Source organism: Lipophrys pholis (assembly GCF_963383615.2).
Source record: "Lipophrys pholis genome assembly, chromosome: 21".
NCBI lineage: Eukaryota > Metazoa > Chordata > Actinopteri > Blenniiformes > Blenniidae > Lipophrys > Lipophrys pholis.
This window is the reverse complement of record NC_137649.1, coordinates 7,657,148-7,681,797: the sequence shown is the minus strand read 5'-3', so window position 1 is coordinate 7,681,797 and position 24,650 is coordinate 7,657,148. Positions and strand designations below refer to the sequence as shown.

Genomic DNA, 24,650 nt, shown 5'->3' with positions numbered 1-24,650 from the left:
TGTGTTGTTGGTTCGCAGGAAGAAACTGCTGCTGGTGACGCTGCTTCTCCTCTCATCTCCCCTCCTCCACCACCACCTCCTCCACCAGCAGCAGCAGTAGCAGTAGCAGCAGCAGCAATGGCAGCCTGGCACTGAGACACATGTCCCCTGCACTCTGTGAGCTGAAACACACGGGAGAGGACCCACGAGCGGCGACATGTCCCGCCACAGAAACGTCCGAGGTTACAACTACGACGAAGGTAGGCCACTTTCACCCGTTTCAACGGCCACAACAAGGCCCGGGCTGGCTAATTCCTTAGCCGCTAAGCTAAAGCTCAACGGCTAATGCTAAGCTACTGTCGCTGCCTTCGTGTCACTTGGCAGCAAACTGAAGGTAACTAGCACAACAATGCTCCCATATACCCGTTTATCTGAGCGTTTATTGTGTTTTTATGCTCTACATTCACGGAATATCTCTATAATCTCGCTAATGTTTTGATCCTAGCTGATTGCTGCTACGTGCTAGAAACTCTTGAAACACTCGAAACACTGACGGCTACAAACCATGTGGAGTTTAAAGGCTCTAAATCGCTCAGAAACCTTAAGTACTGAAATTAACTGCGCATCTGGTTTACTGATTGTATTCACTCCTGAAGTTGCTGACAGGGCAAAGTGGCAGCTGTCACTTCGTCACCTGAATGTCTGAAGCTGCATTTCTTTTCTTTACAGGTCAGTGTTTGTGTGAGACTAAAGAGAAATAACACTGATTTGAATTTTGCTTGTGTCTTTCCTCCCAGACTTTGAAGATGACGACCTGTATGGGCAATCTGTGGATGATGACTACTGTATATCACCTGCAACAGGTGTGTTGTGAAGAAATACATGGATCATTTATGTGGTCATCATTTAGCTTGTGGTCCATATTTGTAAACATGAGCTGCTTTCTTCTTCATTTGAACTAATTTGTAGTCATCAGTATCTTGTCATTACATAGAATATGTCATTATCAATCACACCGTATGTGTTTTTGCCTAATCCAGCAAATCAGTTCATCTACTCGCGTCAAGAGAGGCAAGCACCAAGGGAAGAGCCATTAGAGGAGGAGGAATATGAAGGTGAAGACGTTCCCATGTCCCCCACCATCGGCCAGGATCTTGATCCTCTCAATCAAGGTAGTATTTAAGTTCATGCAACTGTTTGACCTTTGAATCAGATCTATAATCTGTTCTACTTTAGTGTTTTTTTTTTTCGTCTGTTTTATACTCTATCCTTGTAAATTGCAAATCATATGAAGACATGCTTTGACTAGACACAGGTCACTTAATTAGACACATTTGTACTGTGTAATCTAATACAACAAATCTGTCATAACCCCCCCCTTTCAAGGTAATGTTTGGTTTTCTTTGAGATTGTCTTTGACAATGATTTATAATATGGTCATTTTTAAGGTTGCCGAATGGTTTAGTGTAGTAGACTGCAGGAAATTGGGAGATTTTATTGGATACACCTTTTGATATAAACCTTTTCAGCTCCTAATAAAGAGGTTGGTGAGTACGAATTGTGAGAATGAAAAACCTCTAAATGACAGGGATTCATTCTTGTGCCTGCCTTAATGGCAAAGCTCAAAAATTACTATCCTAGGCGGCGGTTTATTTGTATTCTTATAGTTCTGCCGTTGATTCGGCGCCTAACTAGTCCCGCTCCGTTGAGAGCACGGACACAAAAAGCACATCAAGACGTGCGGAATGTCCGGGACATATGTTTCTATGACTTTTGTTAGTGATTCCGCTCACTATTTCTGAATAAATCACAAAACTGCAAAAGATGTTGCATACGAAGTGGATGAGAGAGGCACCTCATGGACGAGATCAAAATAGAGAGAGACAGGCACACAAAATTCCGTCTGGAATGTTCTAGTTAGAGCTTTCATATTTCTTGTATCATAATACATCTTTTTTTTTTTTTTTTTTTGCTCCCTGATGCTCTGCAGCCAAGCTGTTCTCCTGCCTGGACCACATGCGGGCCGTCCTGGGAGATGCCATTCCAGACACTGTGCTGTCCCAGGCTGCCATCAAGTGTGGATTTGACCCACAGAAGGCACTGGATGCAGTACTGTCTGAGGACACCAAGACTGTCCCGGTTTCTCAAGAAACGGCTTCAGTGGCAAGAGTGAGCGAGGAGAAAGCGCCGCTGCCACAAAGAGTCAAACAGGAGGCTGTAGCAGAGAAAGGTACGCCCGGATTGATTCACACTATGATCTTTGTCTTCATTAGGATGAGTTACTATTGACTCATCCACTGCAGTATGGAGCATGTATCTCAAAAATCTATCGGGAAGGTTACCCTATTTAGCAATTTCTTCATTTTTTACGATAACATTAAAACTAATGATGGAAAATTAATTAAAGTGGTGCTGGACATTGAGATGTGTATATCCTGTGCCTGGTATTAGTCTGGTTTATAAAAATGGATAACACTTCTCATAATGACAGAAACACAGTTGTTTTTCCCCTTTGACATCATATTTGATATTTACACATAATGCGTTTGTGTGCACATAAAGCTATTTCAAGTTACAGTATGTTTGTTTTCAGACATAAGTAATGTTAAGATTTCATTGATAGTGCCACAAACTGTTCAAATTACTTACCCAAAAACCCACATAATCTTTTAGCGAGAATGAAATGAGCATATATGTTGTTAAGAGTCGGGCTTTTTTATATTTCATTCACTTGCAGCATGTGCAGAAAAATTAGTGGTGTTGTAGAAATGACCACTTTTATTTTGACCTTGATTTTTACCAATTGATTTCAAAGCTCTTTTCTGCTCTATATACACACAAAAACAGAGTTTTGCATAAACGTCACTGCCTTTATTCTTCTATATATCGATTTTAATGGAATAAGTTTTGGCTCATCATTCCTTCAGAGTCTTGCCAGTCTGGAGGCCGCCATTGTTGGTATTATCTCTCTACTCGCGCATGTGCAGAAAAACTATTTACTACTGCTGCGGTGTGCATGCGCAGTAGCAGCATTTCTGCCATCGACACGGAGACGTAGCCCGAGCTTCAAAAAGTTTCATTTTTGGACGAATGGTCTGTACATTTCTGTATGTGCAGCTAATAAAGGACAGGAATGAGCCTTGGGCGTGTTCAGTTTGAGTCAAGCAACAAAATATAATCGCAGCAGAATTCACATGCGCTTTAATACAAATTGTTCAGTGGCCCATTTGAAACCTGCAAATGTTTAACAAATTGCCATTTTTCTTTTTCTTTTTGTCTGTTTCTGGTCTGATTAATCTGACTTCGGCTTTGTGGTCCCCTCCGCCCTCCTCTTTGACATCTGTAATTGGCTTTCGTAAGGTAAGGAGCCTTCTTGTCTGCTTCTCATACAGATAGTACATTCAAAGGACAGATGGATGGACAGAAACATACACAGCCTCGTGCGTCGGCAATTTGTGTACCCAGCTTACGTGACCTGTTATCTCAGCATGCGTCGAACGCAGCGGTTAGCAGCTGTGAAGGACAAAACTTTAACCTGAACAGTATTAGTCCAGGCAGTGGCAGTGCTGCCAGTCTGGCACAACTTATGTCTGAACATGAACAAAAGAGTAAAGGGACGGGACAGGCCGACACAGGGGGAAGTTTCAATGCTCTCTCCTCAATCACCTCCCCGCTGGGAATCAGTTCATCACCTTCAAACAGTCTTTCCCTGGGAACACTGTCGTCTTTGAACATGCCCTTAGCATTAAACCCATCGCCTCCCTCCATCTTCTCACTCGGTAACCTCTCGCTCAACGACTCCAAAAACGCATCTCCAAACGTATCTCTCGCTGCTCCTTTACCTCCTTTCCTTGGTCTCGGTACAGTCCTGCAGAACAGTCAACATTCACGGTCAGTGGGGCCAAATTGTGACAAAACTGTCGCAACTGATCATAAAGTGAGCCCGTCGTTGTCGGATTTAATTCAGGAGCACTCGCACCGTGGGCAGCCCGTCGATAACGCACTCGCTGGCTCTCAGAGCAGTGAAGGAAATTCTCTGCCAGCACCGACTCTGTCATTGTCTGAACTTGCCCTACAGCATCAGAACAGGAGCACAAATTCTCATTCGCAAAGCACTGAAGCACCAGAAATGCCACTCTTCTCTTCTAAATCAACCAATATTACTCCGACTTGCCGGGATGGGACAGTCGCTTTATCTCAACTTGCACTGCAACACATAAATAATGGATCCTCAGCCTCTCATGAGCCCCCCAGCACTGAATCTGCAGGAAACGCACTGCAGCCTCCACCTGGCCTCTCCGTGCTGCTTCCTTTGTCACATTTGGTGCCTCAATACAAAGGCAAAACCTCAACCACCTCAACTGGGTCACAGTACTCCCTCACCTCGCTCCTCTCACCAAAAAAACCAGAAAAGGCTGCTGTGTTGGCAGAAAACGCTGCAGAAGGTCTGACTGAGTGTCAGCTCCACCGCAAACCAGACCCGAAAATCTCCCGGCCACGAGCTTCAGGCCAGACCATCGACTTGATTGAACTCATGGCCCAGTCGCACACAGCAGACCCCGATGAGCTTGACACCGACTTCCCTTCACCATCGTCTCCAATACCTTGTGCTTTGGGACTGGATCGCTCTGTTTTTGCACAACCGTCGGTGTTTGCAGTGACTTTGTCGGTTCAAAGCTGCAGGCAGCAGAAGAGGAGGAGAAATGTATTGAAGGGAAAAATGAGCGGTCACAGGCCAGGAAGTGGTTATCAGGCTCTTCTCTATAAATCGAAAGTCTCATCCAAAGACAGCCCAACGCCACTTGCACCAGTTGTACCTTTCCACTTCGACACGCCTTCACCGGACGACATTGTCCGCGCTAACCAGCGAAAAGCCTTCACCAGGTAGAGGTGAAGGAACGCAGTGACGCCGCTCGCTCAGATCCTCCTGGAGGCTTTTGTTCCTGCAGCTGTAGTAACTTTAAAAAGCTGGTGCATTCAGGACCACCATCCTCTTCAATCTTTTTAGCTTTGCTGCAGGATTTAAGTGAAGTGAATGAAGTTTTGGGACCAACAGCATGCTGAAATAAACCTTTTAGAAACCGTATTGCCTACAGCATTTAGCTATTTTTTATTTTAAATAGTATTATGTTGCTTCCATTAAATAAACAGTATGACAGTTGACCACTTGCGTATGTTTTAACTTGAAACTTATGAGAGCTATCTAAACTCTTAACATATAATTTGTATAGTCAGTGCATTTTAGAAAAAAACCCTTTTTGTAATTTAGTGCATTTGGCTTTGTTATGACATTTTAAAGTTTGAGTCTTATTTTTCTACCCTCTGGTGGCCCTTGGTTTTAAATTTTTTGCCGTCAGTTTTCAACATTGCCAGGGAAAGGGAGTTTTTTTTCTTTTTGTACAAATCTATTCTGAGCTCCATGAACTCTGACAAAAGAAGAAGAAAAAAAAAAAAAGAGACTTTGTCTGCAGGTGCGCTGCAGCTATTGGAATATGGATCAGTTAACCATTGTACTGGTTTACTGCTGCCTGCGCTCGAGATCATGAGGTTGACTTTTTGGTTTGGAGGACACCTGGAGATTTTCCCATGAGGGAACGAGAACACACACATGCTCGCGCGTTCAGAGACGCAAAACCTCTCAGGCAGACGAGCAAACTATTTTACCAGTTTTAGTTTTTGAAAACGTGCGCTTAATTTGTATGCAAGCACTGTAAGAAAATGATTGACTGAATTTGATCGAAGCAGTTAATATTGCGATGTACCTAATGGGTTTGAGTTACTCTCGCTGTGTCTCCGCACACTCGGGAGCTGAATTTGTCACTAATGCAATAAAGACTGGTTGAGTTTATGCACTCTGAATGCGCCTCTGCCCAAACCTGTCTGTCACTTTGTGTTTGTGAATGGTTGTGTGTAGAAATGTCTTCGTATTTTATTAATCGAATTCTGCTGAACACTATAGTTATCATTTATAAATAGTGTAGGTCAAGAGTCTAAATATATATTTTGACTTGGTGTTTCATCCTGGTTTGAAAAAAATAAATGCTATGAGTCATTCATATTTCTCATGACTATAACTGTTAGATTATTTGTTATACCCTAAACATTCAAAACTTTCCCGAAAGCAGTACAACAGTCCATTGACGGTGTTACACATCTGTAGTAGAGGCTTCTTAGTAAAAAAAACAAAAAATAGTAATAGTAAAGTCCAGATTTTGGAATGAAAACAATTATTCTTTGCACTTTTTTATATTGTAAAGCCATAAAATGTAGATGAATCTGTTTTAGTCATAAGTAAAAACAAATTCGACCCTCATCACCCTTAAGCACACTGCAGTTAAAGTGGAAGGAAAAAAAGAGCTGTTATGTATTTTGAGTGTTCAAATTTGCACCCACACTGATTAGCTGTTGTGGGTTTTCTCATTTACACGTTGATTTGAACCTTTTTCTAACCTTTAACGTCTCATTCATTGCTGCACATTTAGCTGCTTTTTTTTCTTTTTCCTATGGTAACTGATCTATAAAACATTGTGTATTGAAGTTGCTTGTAGCGCTGGAGAGATAATCGCACGTCTGTCATTCCAGGTCTTAACGGGTTAAGATGGAGAATGTGCAGGCTGGATTAGATCTGTGTAAACGTTATACAGGTGCAGAAAGCTACATGAACTGGACCTTGTGGCAGCGGAGCCTCGGGGGAGCAGATGAATAATAAAGTGCAGATAGTGGTAATGATAAGCCAAACACTACAAGTCAAACCGGTTTGTCAGTATATAGTGTGTGTAATCCTCGGGTCTCCGTGTTTGGAAACAATTTGCAGTATTAGGGATATTGCGGTCTGTTTTGCCAGGGAGGCTCTTCTTCAGAGGTGTTTTTTTTTATTTTTTTCAAGTTGTGCTTTTTGAAATTCACAAAATGAGCAAGTGTTGTTTTAATGAGTGGGTTTGTCCAGCCCCTGTTGAGTCCTTTTCTCTTGAGGCGAGCCAGTGTGTGGGTTTGAGCAGGAAGCTGCAGTCTTGGAGCAAAATGTCACCCCGAGCACACGTCGACCCGTGGCAGCAGCCGATCTTCTTACTCGGTGTGCCTTGCACCACCTACGTAGGAAAATATGATCATGTCTCTCTACATTCACGGCTTTGTCAAGAGGCCGTGACAGATCAAATCATGTACCTTCACAGCCTTTGCACTTCTGCAAGGTGTAAATGTTGCACGAAAGTTTGATTTTTCTTTTTTTGTCTGGTGCTACTTCTGGAAAATGTTAACAAGTGGTCAAAAGAAAGCAGCAGCATTTGGATCCAGACGACAACACCATAGCTTTGTTGTGGCTGTTTATGTTGAAGCCCAAAAAGCTAAACTACGTTGTTTGATATAAGATAAGATATCCCTTTATTTATCTCGCATGTGGAGAAATTTGTAAATGGAAATTAATTAAAAATGCCTTGATATAAGCTTGATTCTTTGCTCTATTGAGTGAGAAGTTAAATTGTTAAAGTAGTGAAATAAAGCAGCAATGAGCCAGTTTGCTTTGTCTTAAAGGGGACATATCATGCTAAATCCACTTTTTTAGCCCTTAAATGCATTTTGTTGTATATTTAGAGTGTTTAGAAGTACAGAAAAGTTCAAAGTAGTCTCTTCAGGTGCTCCGTTGATATCTTTATATTCTGTTTTGGTCATATTTTGCGATCGGTTTCGATTTTTCTATTCTCTATTACGTTTTTTGAACAATGACGTCACAGTATTCTCAGCGGAACTGCCAAATTAGGACATCGACATTTCGAGCAATCCGCCATTTTTGTTTCTCGCTGCGATTTTGTAGTCCAACCGAAGTTACGAGAGGATAAGTCGAAATTTTCGGTTGTTGGATGTAGTAACCCACAAGCTTCGTTACACCGTCTCCCAGCAGCAGAACCTTTTCGAAGTGCCTGGTTGAGTTTTATTTTTCACAGAAATGTACCCACATCTGTGGGTAAGGTCATTTTTGTGTGCGCGAATCACTTTAAGGACGACTGCTTCAACAACCTCCGCCAGTATAAAGAAGGATTTGCCGAAAGACTTGGTCTGATTGAGCGGTCAGTTCCTTCTATCTATGGAGACGACGAACAGAACACTTCGGTAAGCTGTATATAACGCTAAAAAGTGTGATGATAAGACGTCCCTGTCATTGTTTTGTTAGCATTAGCAGTTGCACCGTCTTCATATGTTAGCGCTGTGTGCTCGTTTTAGATTATAATGTAACTTCTGTGTTAAATAGTCGTTGTAATACAGGCAGTATTGTAGTAGTGGGCATGGATGGAGAAGTTGGTGTAAATATAGTAACACACCATTGCGTTACATCCATATGAAGACGTTGTTCTGCAGCTGCATCATCGTCATTTTCATCTCGCTCCGCCGGGTCCGACTCTGGCTCCAACATGTATGGCTGGATGGACAAATCTTCCGTTGTTGACATTTTGTAAATAATGTGTGAATATAAAGTTTCTGCGCCGCTAGATGATTGTATCTGTTCTATCAAACTACAAAGATGGCCGAACAGGGTGACGTTGAACCGAGTGTCACCTCTGCAACCTGGAGAGGAGGCGGGGTATGAAGTGTCTCATTTGCATTTGAAGAGACCGCCCCAAAACGAGTTGCTCTCAGAAGCACATCAGAAAAGGGGTTGAAAAGGGGCCTGTGGAGCTATAATAATGAGGAATTCAGACCCAAGCATTGCAGTTTCGCGTTGTATAGACCACAACTGTATGATTTATATGTAAAAAGGAAGGATTTAAAAGCATGATATGTCTCCTTTAAATATTAAGCATGTCTTAAGAACTTGTTTGGGGGTTCATTCATCAATAACTGTTGTGTCCTTGCAGTGAGCAGAATCTGTTGTTCAGTTTGGAAGGAAAGTTTTTCCTTTAGATTTAAGAGTCAATTTTCTGTGGCTTTTATCTTCACTTATACACTTGTATCTGCAAAGTAAGAAGTGAACTGATACTCGTACGTTATAGTCCGTATGTTCACATTTACTTGCTCACGTTGACTCCGTGTTGACGTGGTTGTTGGTATTGGGACATTACCCGTTCACCGACATCACAGACCATAACCAAATCTATAGCCACTGCAAAGCTCCAAATCAGTGACTGGAAGATGACGCGAGTCTTGCATGTGTCTTGCGCAATCGCATTATTTTTGATCTATTTTCATCACAAAGCACCACAGATATCCATCTTCTTTTAGGAACTATAAACTACATCAGGTTTACAGAGTCAGTGGAGTGGTGAAAACTTAAAACTAATGATGTAGGTGACAAATATCTACAGTTTTTTTTTTTTGTTTTTTTTTTTAAAGACAGAAGATTACTGACAATACTTGATTTGTAGTCTGAAGCCACTCCAGTGTCGATCTGTCCACTTGGCTGTCATTGCAGTGACACAGTGGCTGTTTGATATTTCCCACTCTGAATTAGGAGAAGGAGCACACGTCTCAAAGCACGAGGACATCAACATGATCTACTTAAGTGTTTGTATTTATACTACGCTCAACCAAATTATTGCATGTTCACCTAATATCGAGGATGATTTGTAACGCTAACATTTTCTTGCGTTTAGAAGTTTCTCTCGTTTAATGAAAAACTATGTAGATAAATGTAGCATAATGGAATTATCTTTTGTTTTCATCGAAAAATTCCCCCCCCAATTTTTTTTTTAATGATTGTGGACAATTTTAACCGTTAAATGTTAAATAGGAAGGTTTTAAGAGACTGTTGTTCATGTATTGCCTCTACGCAAAATTCACTTTGTTGTCAGGTCTGCGCACTTCTTGAACTGCTGTCATTCTACAAAGTTCCCAGATAGCTGCAAATTTTTGGGGAGGATATTTTCTTGCTAAAGACACAAAAAACCACAAGCAAATGGGTCAACATATTTCTATTGTTCCCACTTTATGAAATATACTTTTAAATAGTGTCAATCGTATCACTTGATGGCCAAAACCAGCCTGCAGGATGATGACAAAATATGGACGCACCTTTTTCCATTAAATGTAACTGCTGTTGAGGATTTATGCGTGGGAGAGTTTAGTGTCAGTATATGAAGCAGACATAGTACGACACTGAAATCCGAGATCCGTAAAAGCTACTGACCTTGTTTGTTAAGGGGTATCATCACCATCCAAGCCCCAATGGTTGGTTTGTAAAATCATACTTAAAACAGGCTGCAAAATGCTGCTTTGCTTTACAGCAGTAGGCATCACTATTGATGGCATAATGGTAAATTACAACTTGCAACCTTTTAATCGTAAATTTCTTCTACATGAATGGATGCTTTTGCACTAAATCAAAACTTGTATTCAGAGGTTGTTGCTATGCTCTGGTGTTACTGATCTGGCCCCCTTCAAGATCGACCGGGTATGTATGTGCGTGAGTTTCACTCCTGTGTTAAATGATTATCATTAAAAAGGTGAATACTACTGCAAAGCTTACTTTTTGTAAACTGGTTGTTTCCATGAATATCAGACGAGACTTTACATTTGGTCTAAACACTGGTGGAATGAAGTTTGTGGACATTCTTGACAAAATTTCAAATATCATGAAATACTTGTGGAAATGTTTTATATTTTTTTGCATTTGAAGCAGCGTGGCTGTATTAGACAGATCCATAGACAAATTTGATTTATTTGGTTTATTTTTTACAAGAAAAACTCGTCTAACTAAATTCTTGACTGCTCCAATTTGTCAGTTCTCAACATGATCATTATCAAAGTCAACCAATAACATAGAATGTATTGATAATGGAGCAAAAAACAAAAAACCATGACATCATCAAATGAATATTGAGTTGTCCTGCCATTAGCACTCAGTAGAGCTCCATTCCCTTGAATTCCTGCTTTTAATTCTATGGTTTTTGCTTTGAAACAGACCATCAGATAATCCACCGCAGATTTTCAATGTCATGTAATTGAGTTGGCCGCTGTCAGACCGAGATGTTCCTGCAGCCCTGGTTGTGCCAACGGGGGATTGTCTGGTCGAAACACTTAGTTTTGACCTTGACGGTGCACGGGCAGAAGGGAACATGTGGCTTTCAAGAATGGCACAATACTTGTCAGAGTTAAATGTGCGTTCAGTGAAATGACCAACACCAACAGAACTCAAGCGACCCCAAACCATGATACTGCCTCCACCATGCTTGACAGATAGTGCTTCACCTGGCCTTCTGCGTATCTTCACATTAGCAGGAAGCTGAAGCTGGACTCATTTCACCACAGAATCTTCTAGTTCTTGTGTGCTTGAGGCTCAATGACGCCGGGCTGACCTCTGACTCTTGTTGATCAGGAGCTTCTTGGCAGCCTTGTCGGACCTTAAGCCATGACCGAAAAGTTGGCCACGTACAGTGCAGGTGCAACACGACACCGGTTTGTTTTGACCACTGCTGCTGGTGCTCCTATGATGTCATTTGGTGGTCTTCCCTGTAAATGCAGATCAAGATGCGCTTATTTCTTTGCTGAATAAAACCATTGGACGCACAGATCTTGGGTTTGCCTTCCAAGCTGCTGGTTTGTCTGTGTATCCAGAAGGACTGCATCTGCACTTTCTGGCTATCTGGTGGCAGCTGTACCCTTCCTGGCTGAGAATCTGTATCTTCAGGCGTGTTTCCTGCGTTAGGTTCCTTGTTTTAGCCAGTTTTGTCTCTGAAGAACTTTCAAATGTGCTGACTTTCTGTTGACATGAAGCACTGCAGCAAAAATTGTGTTTTAACAAAAAGCACAACCTGTAGTGGATCACTGGTACCTAAATGACCCAATACTCAAAATGTCTTGTGGATTTTTATGGAAGCAATATATTTTAAGTCTCTTTTGAGATTAGTTTAGTGTTCTGGCTGTGACTACAAAAAGAAATTGCACTTAAGACCTAAGAGTGATTCTTAAGGCAACATTTCACAAATGCATGGAGTGCAAAACCCTTTTTCCACCACAACTTCTGCTGTGAATATTCACTAATAATATCATGCAGTGTGTCAGCAATGGCTCAGTATTATTGTTTCAAGTATAAAAACTGGAGGGTAGGTGAGAGTTTTCAGGTAGTTGATATGACTCAAGCGAGCCGCTGAGACGGTGGGAGCATCGTGTGCAGACGAATTGTTCATTAAATGCTCAATGGCAGGTCTGACATTGTGTTTCTTCGTGTGACTCATCCTGAAAGGGGTCAGAGCTTTTCCCTCAGCAGGCAGTCTCACTTCCTTCACATCTTCATTCATCTCTTGTTGAAACGCGAGTGACATTGAACTCCAAATTTGGCACATAGCTCGGCCCAGCAGCAGAAAATAGATTGCGTCACAGTGGGTTTCATTCTTGAATCGGGGGGGATTCACCTCATTCCTCTGGCTGAAAACAGTGTGTGCAGTTTGGACTCAAACGTGAACTGGGCCGTCATCCTTCGCTCTGTGACACATGGTCGCATTTCAACCTTTAAAAAGACATGTGGCCCACGCCGAGATGAGGTACATGATTCATTGGAGACGGTTTTAGTATTTTGACACACACTGCTTCTGGCGGCATCAAGTGGGGAAAAGCTACTTCTGTTTTTCATGAATATCTGTTTTTCCCCCTTCATAAACATATTGGAGATGATAAAAAAGATATTGCATTTAGATGCTTGAAGAACATGAAAAATACAGTTTGATGTAGTTCCGAAGTTCATCCCTCATTTTTATAGGGCCTTATCCTGCAAGGCTGGCTGTCACCCCATAACTTAATCTTTCTGCGGCTGTGTGTATGTGTAGGTGTGTGTTTGCACAGAGGAGGGAGAGGTTTCCTATTTGCATATCCTGGGCGGGCTCCTCTCTCCGGAGCCCTTGGGCCAAGGTGTGCAAACGTTTTGCTCACCCCGAGTCATGGCAAGGGTCCGCTATTTTGACGGAATCCTGGATGGGAGGATCCCAAATGTTTACCCGCACAGGCCAAACAGTGTGAAGCAATTCTTCTGTCGGCTTCAGAGGAAAACCACACAGAGGAGTTGTTCACCGCTGACCCCCGGTAACGCCGGCCCCCGAGGCCAGGTTACCTGAACCAGTCCACTGTTTGAAGAGATGTCCGACCGTTTTGAGAGACCAATATAACCTGCGGGGGAGGGTTGTTAAACCCAGGATGAAGTGTAAGAGTAAGAAAGCCCTCGGGACTTTATGTCGTGCTTTATGTCAATATCATTTAAAACGTAAAACTTTTCAAAAGTGAGAAGACCCCAGAACTTAAAAAACACGGGTGTAAAATACATTTTAGTTCAGGAGCTACATACAGCTGAATTTTATCTTGAGTCACCTGAACCGGTGAAATACTGCCCTAATAACCTTTAAATTTAAGTTTTTCTGTGTTATTATGGAGAGTATACATGGATGTATATCTTTTCTGAAAACCACTCAATTACTGCTAAATTAAAAAAATATATAAATACTTTTAGGTGTGAAATACAGTGAGGCGTTTAAAAACACCTGTCCTATTACTGTTGCATTCTACATTATGTTTTCACAAACTGACGGCGTGACTTTTCTGCTAGTTTGATGGCAGCTCTCTCTCTTGGCAGCATCAGTGTTCTCTCTTGGGTCTCAGTGTTATGTTGTGTCCGCTACTCCTAAGAAATTTGTTTCAAAATCTATGTTTTCTGTGGAATTTTTACAATTTTGGGGTTGTTTCCTGGGCCAGATTGGAGCCTCTTGTTAGCCGGTTTTGGCCCACGGGCCTTATGTTTGACATCCCTGCAGGTGTTATTTCTTGATGACTTTGTCTTTCATTTCAAAGTAAATTGGAAGCCTATCAAACCTCCCAGATGATACTGCTCGAAGGCTAAGCGACATTTATCTCTCATGCTCCTTAAAGTTTTACGATGCAGTGTAGATTAGCAGATCCCAAATTATCAGTTTATCAGACGATCAGCCCCCCCCCCCCCCCCCCCCCTGCTGCTCAGGTTGCTTATTTTAGGGTGTCAGGCGTAAAACTTGTGCCAAATCAAACATGCACATCTGCTGTGGCGACCCCCAGGAGGGAGCAGCCAAAAGACATCACATCCACGCGTTAGTGAGTTGTTGCTTCACAGCTGATGTATTACATAAATGTGGGCTGGTCCAGGTGCTAGAAACGTCCATGTTAATAGAGAAAAAAAGCCCCAAACGACATGAAAAGACCAAAAATCCCCAAAGTACTTTTCCCAGCTCATGTTGCTGCTTCATGCTGACTGAATAAAACTTTTAAGTAATTGATTTATTACTGTAATCTCTCGGGACACCTGCATGCAAATTACATTCATCCGTTATGTTTGCACAATCCGTTTTATAATATAAAAGTTAGCTCCTATTTTTAAGTAGATGTGAATGATTGTCACTGACATCTAAGCATGAAGGGGAAATAAGCCTCATCAGGGTTGTGAGCTGTCTAACATTTGTATCAGTGTTTCAGAAAGAAAGGGACTTTCTCTCTGCTCATCGAGTCATTCAGAGAGTGCTTGGTTAGAGAAAGTCCATTAATACGTCTATTGTCACTCCTGTGGAGCTTTTGGGCTTTTTTTTTTTTCATGATTTATCTCATTCAGCACTGAGAAGAAAGAAGAAAGTGTGATTATTATATATATATATATATATATATATATATATATATATATATAAGGTGATTAACCAAAGCTATAATCAGAAAAAATGTATAAACTATAGAATACATTGTGCTCATAACACACATGCATAATCTCATACAACACTGCAATATTTGCTTGAATGCCACTAATCCAAATGCTTTTAACAGTATAAGATAATATATATATAAAAAAAAAACTTCTTTAAAATTAAATAAATTCCTTTCAAAGATTGTTGAAATTTCCCCCAATGACCAAAGTAACTTCAATGAAGTTGTGAGAAATCCAATGTGAAATCGTGCAGTATAAAAAAAGGCTCATCTTTTCGCCAGCCCCGTGTGCACCGATGTGAGAGACAGTCTGAAAAGATTCATTCTGCGAAATGCTGTGTCACACTGATCTATTTACATGGAGACGGCAGGCAACGGCCACTTCAGAAATTAACCCTGTGAGTACCAGGATGCCACTGCTGCACACAGATGCACGCTGTAGGCTTGGCTGAACAGCCCAGTCTAAATGAATCAGTAACAGGTCGATATGACTGGGACGGATGGCCATTCAGGACTGGGATGACGAAGCAATGACCTCAGCAAGTCGAATATGAACTGCCAATCAGATTAAAAAAAAAGAAAAAAAGAAAAGAGGTTCATAGTGCAACTGATTGTGTGTTGCGCTGTCACTGCTGAGTGGAAGAGTCGTCAGCTCTCTCTCTCCCAGCACCACAGCAGTGAGCTTTACTGAAAAGAGTTTTCTCGTGTTATAAAACAAATACTTAGAAAAGCATTCTAAGAAGCAGGCATGTTCAGATAATCTGGAACTCTGTGAGCTATGTGCACGACTCCTCGATAATCTCTAAACAGCGATGCGCACCTTGATGCACAGACAGTCCTTAATGAACACGATGACAAAACTGCGGACTTGTACATCAAAGGTCATGTCTGATTTTAATTGAGATAAAATACTCCTATTAAAGCTCTTGGTGAAAGTAAACAATGGAGGAATGGTGTTTTTTTATTTTTTTTTAATTTGAATGTCCTTGTTCTTTTAGCTAAAAGCAGAGATAAAGTGGACTCTGAAGTGGTACCTAAAGTTGCCCGCATGACCGTCTCCGGCAAGAAGCAGACCATGGGCTTTGATGTTCCTAGGTGTGTTGAACCTGCGTTTATTTCCACGTTGTTCCAATTTGGAAGACTTGCGTCGTGTGTTGCAAAATATCCTTTAAATTCTCCCCACAGCACAGCCGAGAACGGCCTCGTCACAACGCCATCGCGCCGAGTCGGGACTCCCGAAAACGCCAACGTGACAGTCGCCTCCGAGACGGCCAACAAGCGCCCCGAGACTCCGTCAAAAGGGTCCAACGGGGACGAGGCTGCCACCGCCGCCGCCGCTACGCCCACACCAGGCCGGTCTGCTGGGAAGGCAAGGCAGTCGATCAACGTCAAGGCTGAGCTGGAGAAGAGGCAGGGGGGCAAACCTCTGTTAAACTTGGTGGTTATAGGTAATGTCAAGAAGCTTTGCAGTTGCTTTAGCATTTTAGATGCCCTACAAAGGTTGTATGTAAAATGGAAGAGGCTCACCAGTCATACAAGTACATTTATTACAAAAGGAAGATCAAAGAATTCTCTTGTAATTCACAAGTACTTGATTTACTCTAATTTTCAAGTTGTCCTTCAGGTGGTTTGGCGGGAGCTTGTCATAGTTGATTGTTAATGAGTCAAGTCGAACGTCAGACCAGCGCAGTTGCTCAGTCATATTTTCTCATTCTCACTTACACCATGAAAGAGTGACTTGCTAGTTTCAGAAGTGCAGATGATTTTAGTTTCTCACAGCCTATGAAACCTTTCGTTTGCCCCCCCCCCCCACCTTCCTTGTTCCCATTTTTGCCCGCAGCCCTTCACTTGTGAAATTCTGCCGATTTCCTTCTCTCAGTGGCTTCCTTTTGTCTTTTATCTTCTCTTCCTCACTTACCTACCTTATCACAGTCTTCCTTCTGTCTTTATCCTCAGCCTCATCCCCGACTTCACCCGTTGACACTGCACACCCCGCAAAAGCCCATTTCTGTTTTCGTCGCTAAATCCCCGATCTCCTTGGCACTGCTGATTTATTCCCTCTTGCTGTGCAGGGCATGTGGATGCAGGCAAGAGCACACTGATGGGCCACCTTCTTTACCTGCTGGGCAATGTCAACAAGCGCACCATGCACAAGTACGAGCAAGAGTCCAAGAAGGCAGGGAAAGCCTCCTTTGCCTACGCTTGGGTTCTGGATGAAACAGGCGAGGAGCGGGACAGGTACATTCAAACAGTGGAACTGCACTTGGAGTGAGATTGACATATTTGCATTATGAGAGCCTAGTGTTGTGAGATTGTGAAAAAGAAGTAACAGACCCGTCCGATCACTGTGTATCATGCTGAACATGGCAATTGAATAAGATAAAAGGAAACACAATCTACTCGACTGGTAGAGGAATAAAGGCTTAACAGAAGGAGAGTGACAACAGTGAGGTAGAGCTAATATCCTATGCAGCTCATAAAAACTCATTTACAAAACAAATGGATAAAGGACTTTTTTGGAAAAGATTGAAGCTCTTAAAAACACTAGAAAAACTATATTAAAAACAGAATTCAACCAGAAAATATTTACGGTGATTCAGCAGTGAAACTCATTAAGGTTGTAGACTTTACTTGAACAATTTCATGGTTTTCTTTTTTTTTTTTAATTGTTTCAGTTCTGATCATTTTGACTTGAAGGTCCTATAAAGAAAAAATCTACAAATTTTGTTTTCGCAGCTCAGAAAGTGACTTAGTTTGTGGTGATTTATTGTTGTGACCGGAGTAAAATGCAGTTAAATTACATTAAAAAACAAAAACAAATTATCAATGGCTTTTGAAGCACTTTTTTAAGAAGCTGTTGGTGTTGAACAAAAACTCCCCAAATCTTCTCACCCACATCCTACTGCAGGTGTAACATAGCTGGATTTGCTCGCATATTTTTTTATTTATTAGATGTAGTTTTGAATAAACTAATTTCTTTTATACGTGTTTTGCTTCAGAGGTGTGACAATGGACGTGGGCATGACCAAGTTTGAGACTAACTCTAAAGTGGTGACTCTGATGGATGCCCCCGGACACAGAGACTTCATCCCCAACATGATCACAGGAGCTGCACAGGTATGCTTCCATAATTTGTTTGAAAAATTGTAGAACAACAAAGAAAAAAAGAAGGTCTTGAGCATAAATCTTCAGTTTTAGCTTCCAATACGCAATCTGAGAGTAACAAATGATCAATACCAGTGCACGTCCAACGTATTCTGGTTTGAAAGCGTCACACAAACACAAACACTGACGACAATCCCAATCATACAAGCAAGTGATTTTAGGAGCCCAGAGAGCTCTAATCTCCACATCATGAGTCTGTTTCAGATAACATGAAGAGCCTCTCAATCATCTTCCATCCACAGAAGATCTGTGCTGAAACTAGACACTGATTTCATTGTTTTGAGTCTTCAGTGTTAACAAGACACCTGCATGTTTGTTTTCTTTGTAACATTTGGTCACATATATGCATCTTTACATGGAAATGGTTCTTTGCCCTTGTTCTACTGTCTTGCCACACCTTCGCTGTGGTTTTGGGTGTTGGTGTCGCAAGGTTTTTTTTTTTTTTTTTGCAACCACGGGTGGGGGTGTGTGTGGATGTGTGTCTGTGTAGGACGTCTCTGTTTTGAGGAGCTCACGTAATTTCTCTTCTCACTATATGACTGTTTGGTCTTTTTGTGTAGACTGAGAGGTTTCTCTTCAATACGGCCTGGCCTATCAGCCTGGTACAATATGAGTAATTCAACAACGAAACACTACTTTACATTTTACTTTGCAATAGCAACAATATAGACAATGTCAAGCAATTAAAAGAAGAGCACAAATTACATTTGCATTGTTTGTCTGGTGTTTTAGTCACCATATCTTATTAGCTTTTCCAAGGACGTCCTCACAGGACATGAAGGTTTGTTTTGTTTGATGTGTTTGATGTTGCTCTAGTATTACATGCCCTCTGTCTTTGCGTTGTCATTCAACTGAAGAATTGCAAACCAAACACGGTTTTGGAAGCTTTAGATGTGCGATTGAAATGATTTTTTCAGGAGCAGATGCACACAATTATTTAGAAATCTTCCCTCTGTGATCTCTCTCTCGCTCGCTGCAGGCCGATGTGGCTGTGCTGGTGGTGGATGCCAGCAGAGGGGAGTTCGAGGCCGGCTTCGAGGCCGGCGGCCAGACCAGAGAGCATGCCTTGCTGGTGCGCTCGCTCGGCGTCACTCAGCTGGCGGTGGCCGTCAACAAGATGGATCAGGTCAGGCTCGCGTCACGATATTCCGTTTTGTAAACATTGCAGGCGTACAACAGGTAGACAGTCTTAAGTTTAGTGAAAAAACATTTTAAAGAATTTTTTGGACAATCTGTGAAAACAAACAAAAGCACATCGTCCCGCTGCGATGATCGAAATTAACATTCACAAACACAACATCGCTAAAACAACAGAAATTTCATGCTGTCGTATGTATGGGATGTAATTAGCGTTTTATAGCAATGTTTTCATTGCTACTATTTTGCTGAAACATAACTTTTTTTTTTTTCTTTGACATCCGCTTACAAATCAGGTAAACTGGCAGCAGGAGCGGTTCCAGGAAATTACCTCAAAACTGGGCCATTTTCTCAAGCAGGCAGGATTCAAGGTGGGCGATCTGGATGGAGTCGTATCAGACAGTTTAGTATGAATTTGTTTTCTGTTTTGATGCAGTGTTGCTCTGGTTTGTTTTTTTTCCCAGGACTCGGACGTTTTCTACGTTCCCACCAGTGGCCTGTCGGGAGAAAACCTGGCCACCAGGAGTACAGCGCCACAGCTCACGTCTTGGTACTCTGGACTCAGCCTGGTGGAGCAGATTGGTAAAAAGCACACCGGCACAGATCAGACTGCTTCAAGGCGCCATTTCCACATGGTTCCTGCCACCGTCGGTGCACAGTGGGGATTCTGGAAACCAGAATTTTATCTTTTAATACTGTGCAAATGTGCACATTTATGTATTCATTTATTAATAATAAATAAGACCTTCCAGACACATTTCCCTCTTATCATCAGATTTTCACTCCGACCCAGTGACAAACTCAAGACTTTCAATCGCCACTTTGTCGTCCCTCTAAACATGAACTTTCCACTGCATTTTGCGGGCCCAAACTCTGGAACTCTATTGAGAAATCATTAAAATTCTTTCCTCTTTGGCCCTTTTTTTAAGACAAAATTATTTGATTATCCTACAGGATCCAACTGATTCCTGACTTGATATGTTTATGTGACAGTTTTCATCAACTCGTTTAGTTTTCTCTGCTCGTTTCTTGATCCTTCATTGCTATAATGTTTATTAATGGGGAGGATTTCATGTAAGCCTCTTGGGCTTCCCCCTTCTCCTGTACAGTCGGGTTTTATTTCTTGTAATTAATGTATTTTAGTCTTAATTTCTGAAAATAAAGAAAAAAAAGTATTGAGTTCAAGAAGGCCTCTTTAGCCTCATTTCAAAAGGATGTCCACGAACCCGATGAGACTGAATTCCACTGAAATGTGAAATATTTGACGTCTTCCACGTCAGAGCAACCCACAATTTGTGAAATGTAATACTTGCGAAGAAACTCTTCAAATATTTGCAGTTGTCAGCACATCCATTTGAGGAACCAAACAAAAGTGTGGAGAAGCTTATGGTCTAAGTTTTAGGTCTTTTTTAAGCAATATTATATTTGAACTTTTAAGAACATGTAGAGGTTGTGAATTCATTGGGAGAAAGTGAATAAAAGAAAAGGAGCACGGTTAACAGAGCCACCTTTACGTTAACGAGTGGAACATTTCTGTGAAATGATTCGTTTTTCACTCAGTATTTCACCGACTCAGTCCAGTTCTGGGATAAATGATTCATCGCCACCGATCATCTGACTTCTCATTGTATCTACGAAGCTTTTCAGACCGTCTTTGTTTACTTCCCCCTTTTTGTTTTTCTCTTTTTCTCTCATGAAGATGCCTTCAAGTCCCCTCAGCGGTCTGTGGACAAACCTTTCAGACTCTGCGTGTCGGATGTCTTCAAAGGTAAAAACTCAACGCGGCAGGCTGCAGTACGTTTTTCTAAATCGCCGCTTGAATCTGTGTTTCTTTTGTTACTGAATTAATTTCTCCTCTCAGATCAGGGTTCAGGCTTCTGTGTCACCGGGAAGATTGAAGCTGGTTACATTCAGACAGGGGAGAAAGTGTTGGCCATGCCTCCCAATGAGACCTGCACTGTTAAAGGTACGCTCTGATTGGTCTCTGCTGGCGACTGAGTGTCGACTGGTACAGCACAGAAACATCTGCAGCTCTTTTCATCACCAAAATCGACATTTATGACCCGTAAATGTTTGTCAGCCTCTCGTACGTGGGCGTCTTTGATAAACAACACTGCCACCATGTGGATAAGTGGTGATATGCGTGTCATGTTGGTGTTCTGTAGGAATTACTCTTCATGACGAGCCGCTGGACTGGGCAGCAGCAGGAGACCACGTCAGTCTGACAGTCACCGGCATGGACATCATCAAGATCAAGTAAACCAATGACAACTTCAATGTCTTTATCACTTGGTTATTTATTTGCTCCATTGCATATTTGATGTTAGGAAACAGTCCTTTTGACTGTATGAATACTTATACAGAGCAGAACAGTGTTAGGATGTTATATTACATATACTCTGCTACATTACTCATGAGATTATTCTGATTTCTCTACACCGTCTGAACAGATGTTGCCACTGACAAGCCAGCTGATATTACAATAGTAAAATTCTCACGTAACCACGGATCAGAAAACCTCTCTCCTGATAATAAGGCCACATATAAGCTCACAAAGCTGGAGTGTCCGTGAAAGGCAGCGTTGATTCTGCAAATAACTAAACAAATACAGCAGCTGTATCACCATTACTAAGTTCCTGGATGGTATTTGTGATACTTTATCGTGAATAGATATTTTAGATGTATTATTTCAAGCCCTTTTTGCTTCATTAATTATTATTTTAGCTTTGCTATATTAAAAAAACCTAACTATATTTCAGATATAATAATCATAATTAAAGTCTTTAGAATTTTTTTCTTTGTATGAATGAAGAAATTAGTTTCTAAACTATTAAGTTTTCAGTGATATTTTGACATCACACCCACATTCCCAGGAATGTTGTGTTTTCTGTGTTAAATACTTCATTTCCTTTGCGTTGGTTTCCATATATACTAAATACCTGCATTCTTCCAGTGTTGGTTGTGTGTTCTGCGATCCCAAGGAGCCGATTCGAGTCTGTACTCGATTCAGAGCCCGGATCCTCCTCTTCAACATTGAAGTTCCCATCACACAAGGCTTTCCAGTAAGTTCCAGCAAACACACACCAAACCCACCCACCGCTACGCTGCGTTCAACACAAGTTTGTTAATTGTGGCTGTGTGTGTGTGTGTGTGTGTGTGTGTGTGTGTGTGTGTGTGTGTGTGTGTGTGTGTGTGTGTGTGTGTGTGTGTGTGTGTGTGTGTGTGTGTGTGTGTGTGTGTGTGTGTGTGTGTGTGTGTGTGTGTGTGTGTGTGTGTTTTATGTAGGTATTGTTGCATTACCAGACGGTCAGTGAGCCGGCCACCATCAAGAAACTAATTAGTGTTCTACACAAGAGCAGTGGCGAGGTGCTCAAGAAGAAGCCAAAGTGAGTTTTGCAAGTTATCGCCCAACTGTGCATGTCTGAAGTTATTTTTACCCGATTTAGTTAGTTTTCACCAACTAAACTGTACAGGTGTACCTCCTCAGATAGTTCAGGGCTTTCAAATTTGAGACGACTTCTCAATTTACATGAAGATGAAAAAGATAGTTGTTGTTAAGACAGTAGAATTTAACTAGGCGTGTTGTGTTTACTGTGTGTGTGTGTGTGTGTGTGTGTGTGTGTGTGTGTGTGTGTGTGTGTGTGTGTGTGTGTGTGTGTGTGTGTGTGTGTGTGTGTGTGTGTGTGTGTGTGTGTGTGTGTGTGTGTGTGTGTGTGTGTGTGTGTGTGTGTGTGTGTGTGTGTGTGTGTGTGTGTGTGTGTGTGTGTGTGTGTGTGTGTGTGTGTGTCATTGCCCCGCAGGTGTTTAACTAAAGGTATGAATGCAATAGTGGAGATCCAGACCCAGAGGCCAGTGTCATTAGAGCTGTACAAGGACTACAAAGAGCTGGGCCGCTTCATGCTGCGATACGTCGGCTCCACCATCGCTGCAGGCGTCGTCACCGAGGTAAAGAGCAAACATCACAAACACAAACACCATGTGATGCGACTGCAGCCCGCTTTTCCTCTCGTCAGATTACAGGTTTTTTCTTTACTTCCCTCCGGTTCTTCTCTTGTCGCAGATCAAAGAATGAGGAGCGTTTCCGTCGACACAGAGGCAGCCGGACTTTGCTGAGGAGACTGCATGCAGCCAGAGATAAAGTGCAATTCTTGAATGAGATGCCACTAATTAGTGTGTGACAGTAACCCATCCAGTTTTCCATCCAGTGCAGCCGACTTTTCACCCGACATCGTCGCCGTCATATGTGAGGTTGCCATAAAACAAGCCAACGACGTGGCCTCATTCTCATGTTGACTTGCTGCTGTGAGCAACTCTTGTATCCAACAGGCTCACTACACTTCCCCCACCTGTCTGTCTCCAACTGCTTTAAATTCAGAGTTTGGTCCAAGTTTTTATTGGACTCTAAAAAGACAATGATATTTTCCCTGTGATTACTGCATTAGCAATGGCTCAGCCAGTCTTGACTATGAAGGACGTCCATGCGTCTCCTGTCGCAGTATGATAGTTAATGAGAAACTCTGCATTCACTTCACACAACATTTTTCCCCCAAAAATTAAAACCATAAAACAGGAACGGAAGCGGGACTAGTTGGCGGGTGCATATGATTATTTTTAATAGAAATTAGTGTGAATAAAGGAGGTGAGGTTTACATGATTTAAAGGGCCGTGTGTGGGATTTGGTGGCATCTGGTGGTGAGGTTAGAGATTGCAGCAGGGAAATATTTGACAGCAGCAGAAAACCTCTTCGAACATGAATTAAGTTATTGTTGAAACATACTGGAACAATACGTTTGATGCCGTGGTTGAGAACGTAATACTTATATAGAGTTGAACACCACAAATAAACAGCTTTTTAATTTAAAGTCTTACTTTGCAAACAACATGATTATATAGTTTCTTCACAAAGATCCCACAAATTCTCACACGCTCGTCTTTTAAGTGTTCACTTTAACAATTGTTGCAAACGAATAAGGGAAACTTAAATTTCCCCATTCATCCAGGGAAAGACTTCTTGTTTATTTGATCAAAAATATAATTGAAATGCTTCCGTAGTGGAGATTTTCGTTTCAGCAGTAAAATGCTTCTTTGAAGGGCTTTATTTTTTTTCCTCTTAACAGATTCTGAGTGCAGTTTGGAGGATGAAGAGCTGTGTCTTTCTGTGCAAACATGATGTAAAATCAACGTGACATCAGTGCCTTGTCTGACTTTTGATTTCAAATCTGTTTCTCCCCGTCAAACCTTTAAAAACACCTCGACGCAGGATTGTAGATCAACTGGATATGAGAGTCGTACACGAAAACAAAAACCATAAGTAGGCCGGGTGGAGTGAGAACCACCGTAAAAACACACCCTATTGTTGAACTATAGTTTTGGGAGGAGTGTTTAATTAGTTAACTTTTGAATTGGAGTTATTCATGTATTACAATGCTATTATTTACCGGTCCGGCACATTTTGGATCAAATTGCGCCGCTGAAGTAAAATGAGTCATATACTCCTGGTTTGAGGGTAAACGAGAAGAGAATTCAGAACGACAAGTGATGTTGAGTTTCCAGATTACAGCATTATTTATTGTTAAATTTCACTGAAATGGGAAGTTACTGCGTTGCAGTGTTGGTGGAGAATCTTGCCTCAACATTCACAATTTATAACTTCATATGAATTCATCACGTCACATGAATTCATTACTAGATTCTTGAAAGTAATCTAGTAATTTTGCCTATATTTTACAGAG

At 41.6% G+C, this 24,650-nt stretch overlaps 1 protein-coding gene across 7 annotated transcripts; it reads left to right on the top strand.

Annotated features, from left to right (window-relative positions):
- Positions 1-20: 20 nt before the first annotated feature.
- On the top strand, positions 21-24,109 carry hbs1l (HBS1-like translational GTPase). 7 transcript variants are annotated; one of them, XR_013936421.1, is made up of 19 exons: positions 43-239; positions 777-842; positions 1,020-1,151; positions 1,970-2,209; positions 15,615-15,711; positions 15,802-16,064; positions 16,689-16,854; positions 17,616-17,733; positions 18,761-18,907; positions 19,215-19,289; positions 19,383-19,500; positions 20,618-20,686; positions 20,780-20,884; positions 21,084-21,174; positions 21,872-21,980; positions 22,204-22,304; positions 22,719-22,863; positions 22,979-23,057; positions 24,036-24,109. XR_013936421.1 is itself a non-coding variant. In XM_080490405.1 (18 exons), exons 1-18 carry the CDS (start codon positions 197-199, stop codon positions 22,988-22,990), a joined length of 2,097 nt encoding a protein of 698 aa, XP_080346531.1. In that variant the 5' UTR covers positions 21-196; the 3' UTR covers positions 22,991-24,109. The 7 variants fall into 7 exon arrangements, 4 of the variants coding, with proteins under 4 accessions (XP_080346531.1, XP_080346533.1, XP_080346530.1 ...); XR_013936422.1 differs by having other exon boundaries at positions 22,979-23,161; XR_013936423.1 differs by having other exon boundaries at positions 22,979-23,220.
- Positions 24,110-24,650: the final 541 nt, after the last annotated feature.

Bases quoted from the DNA above. Each gene is read 5' to 3' on its own strand.
- hbs1l (XM_080490404.1), top strand. From the start codon at position 325: ATGCTAAGCTACTGTCGCTGCCTTCGTGTCACTTGGCAGCAAACTGAA. The intron at 18,908-19,214 runs GTCAGGCTCGCG...CTTACAAATCAG, and splicing joins CCGTCAACAAGATGGATCAG to GTAAACTGGCAGCAGGAGCG. The intron at 22,305-22,718 runs GTGAGTTTTGCA...ATTGCCCCGCAG, and splicing joins GTGCTCAAGAAGAAGCCAAA to GTGTTTAACTAAAGGTATGA.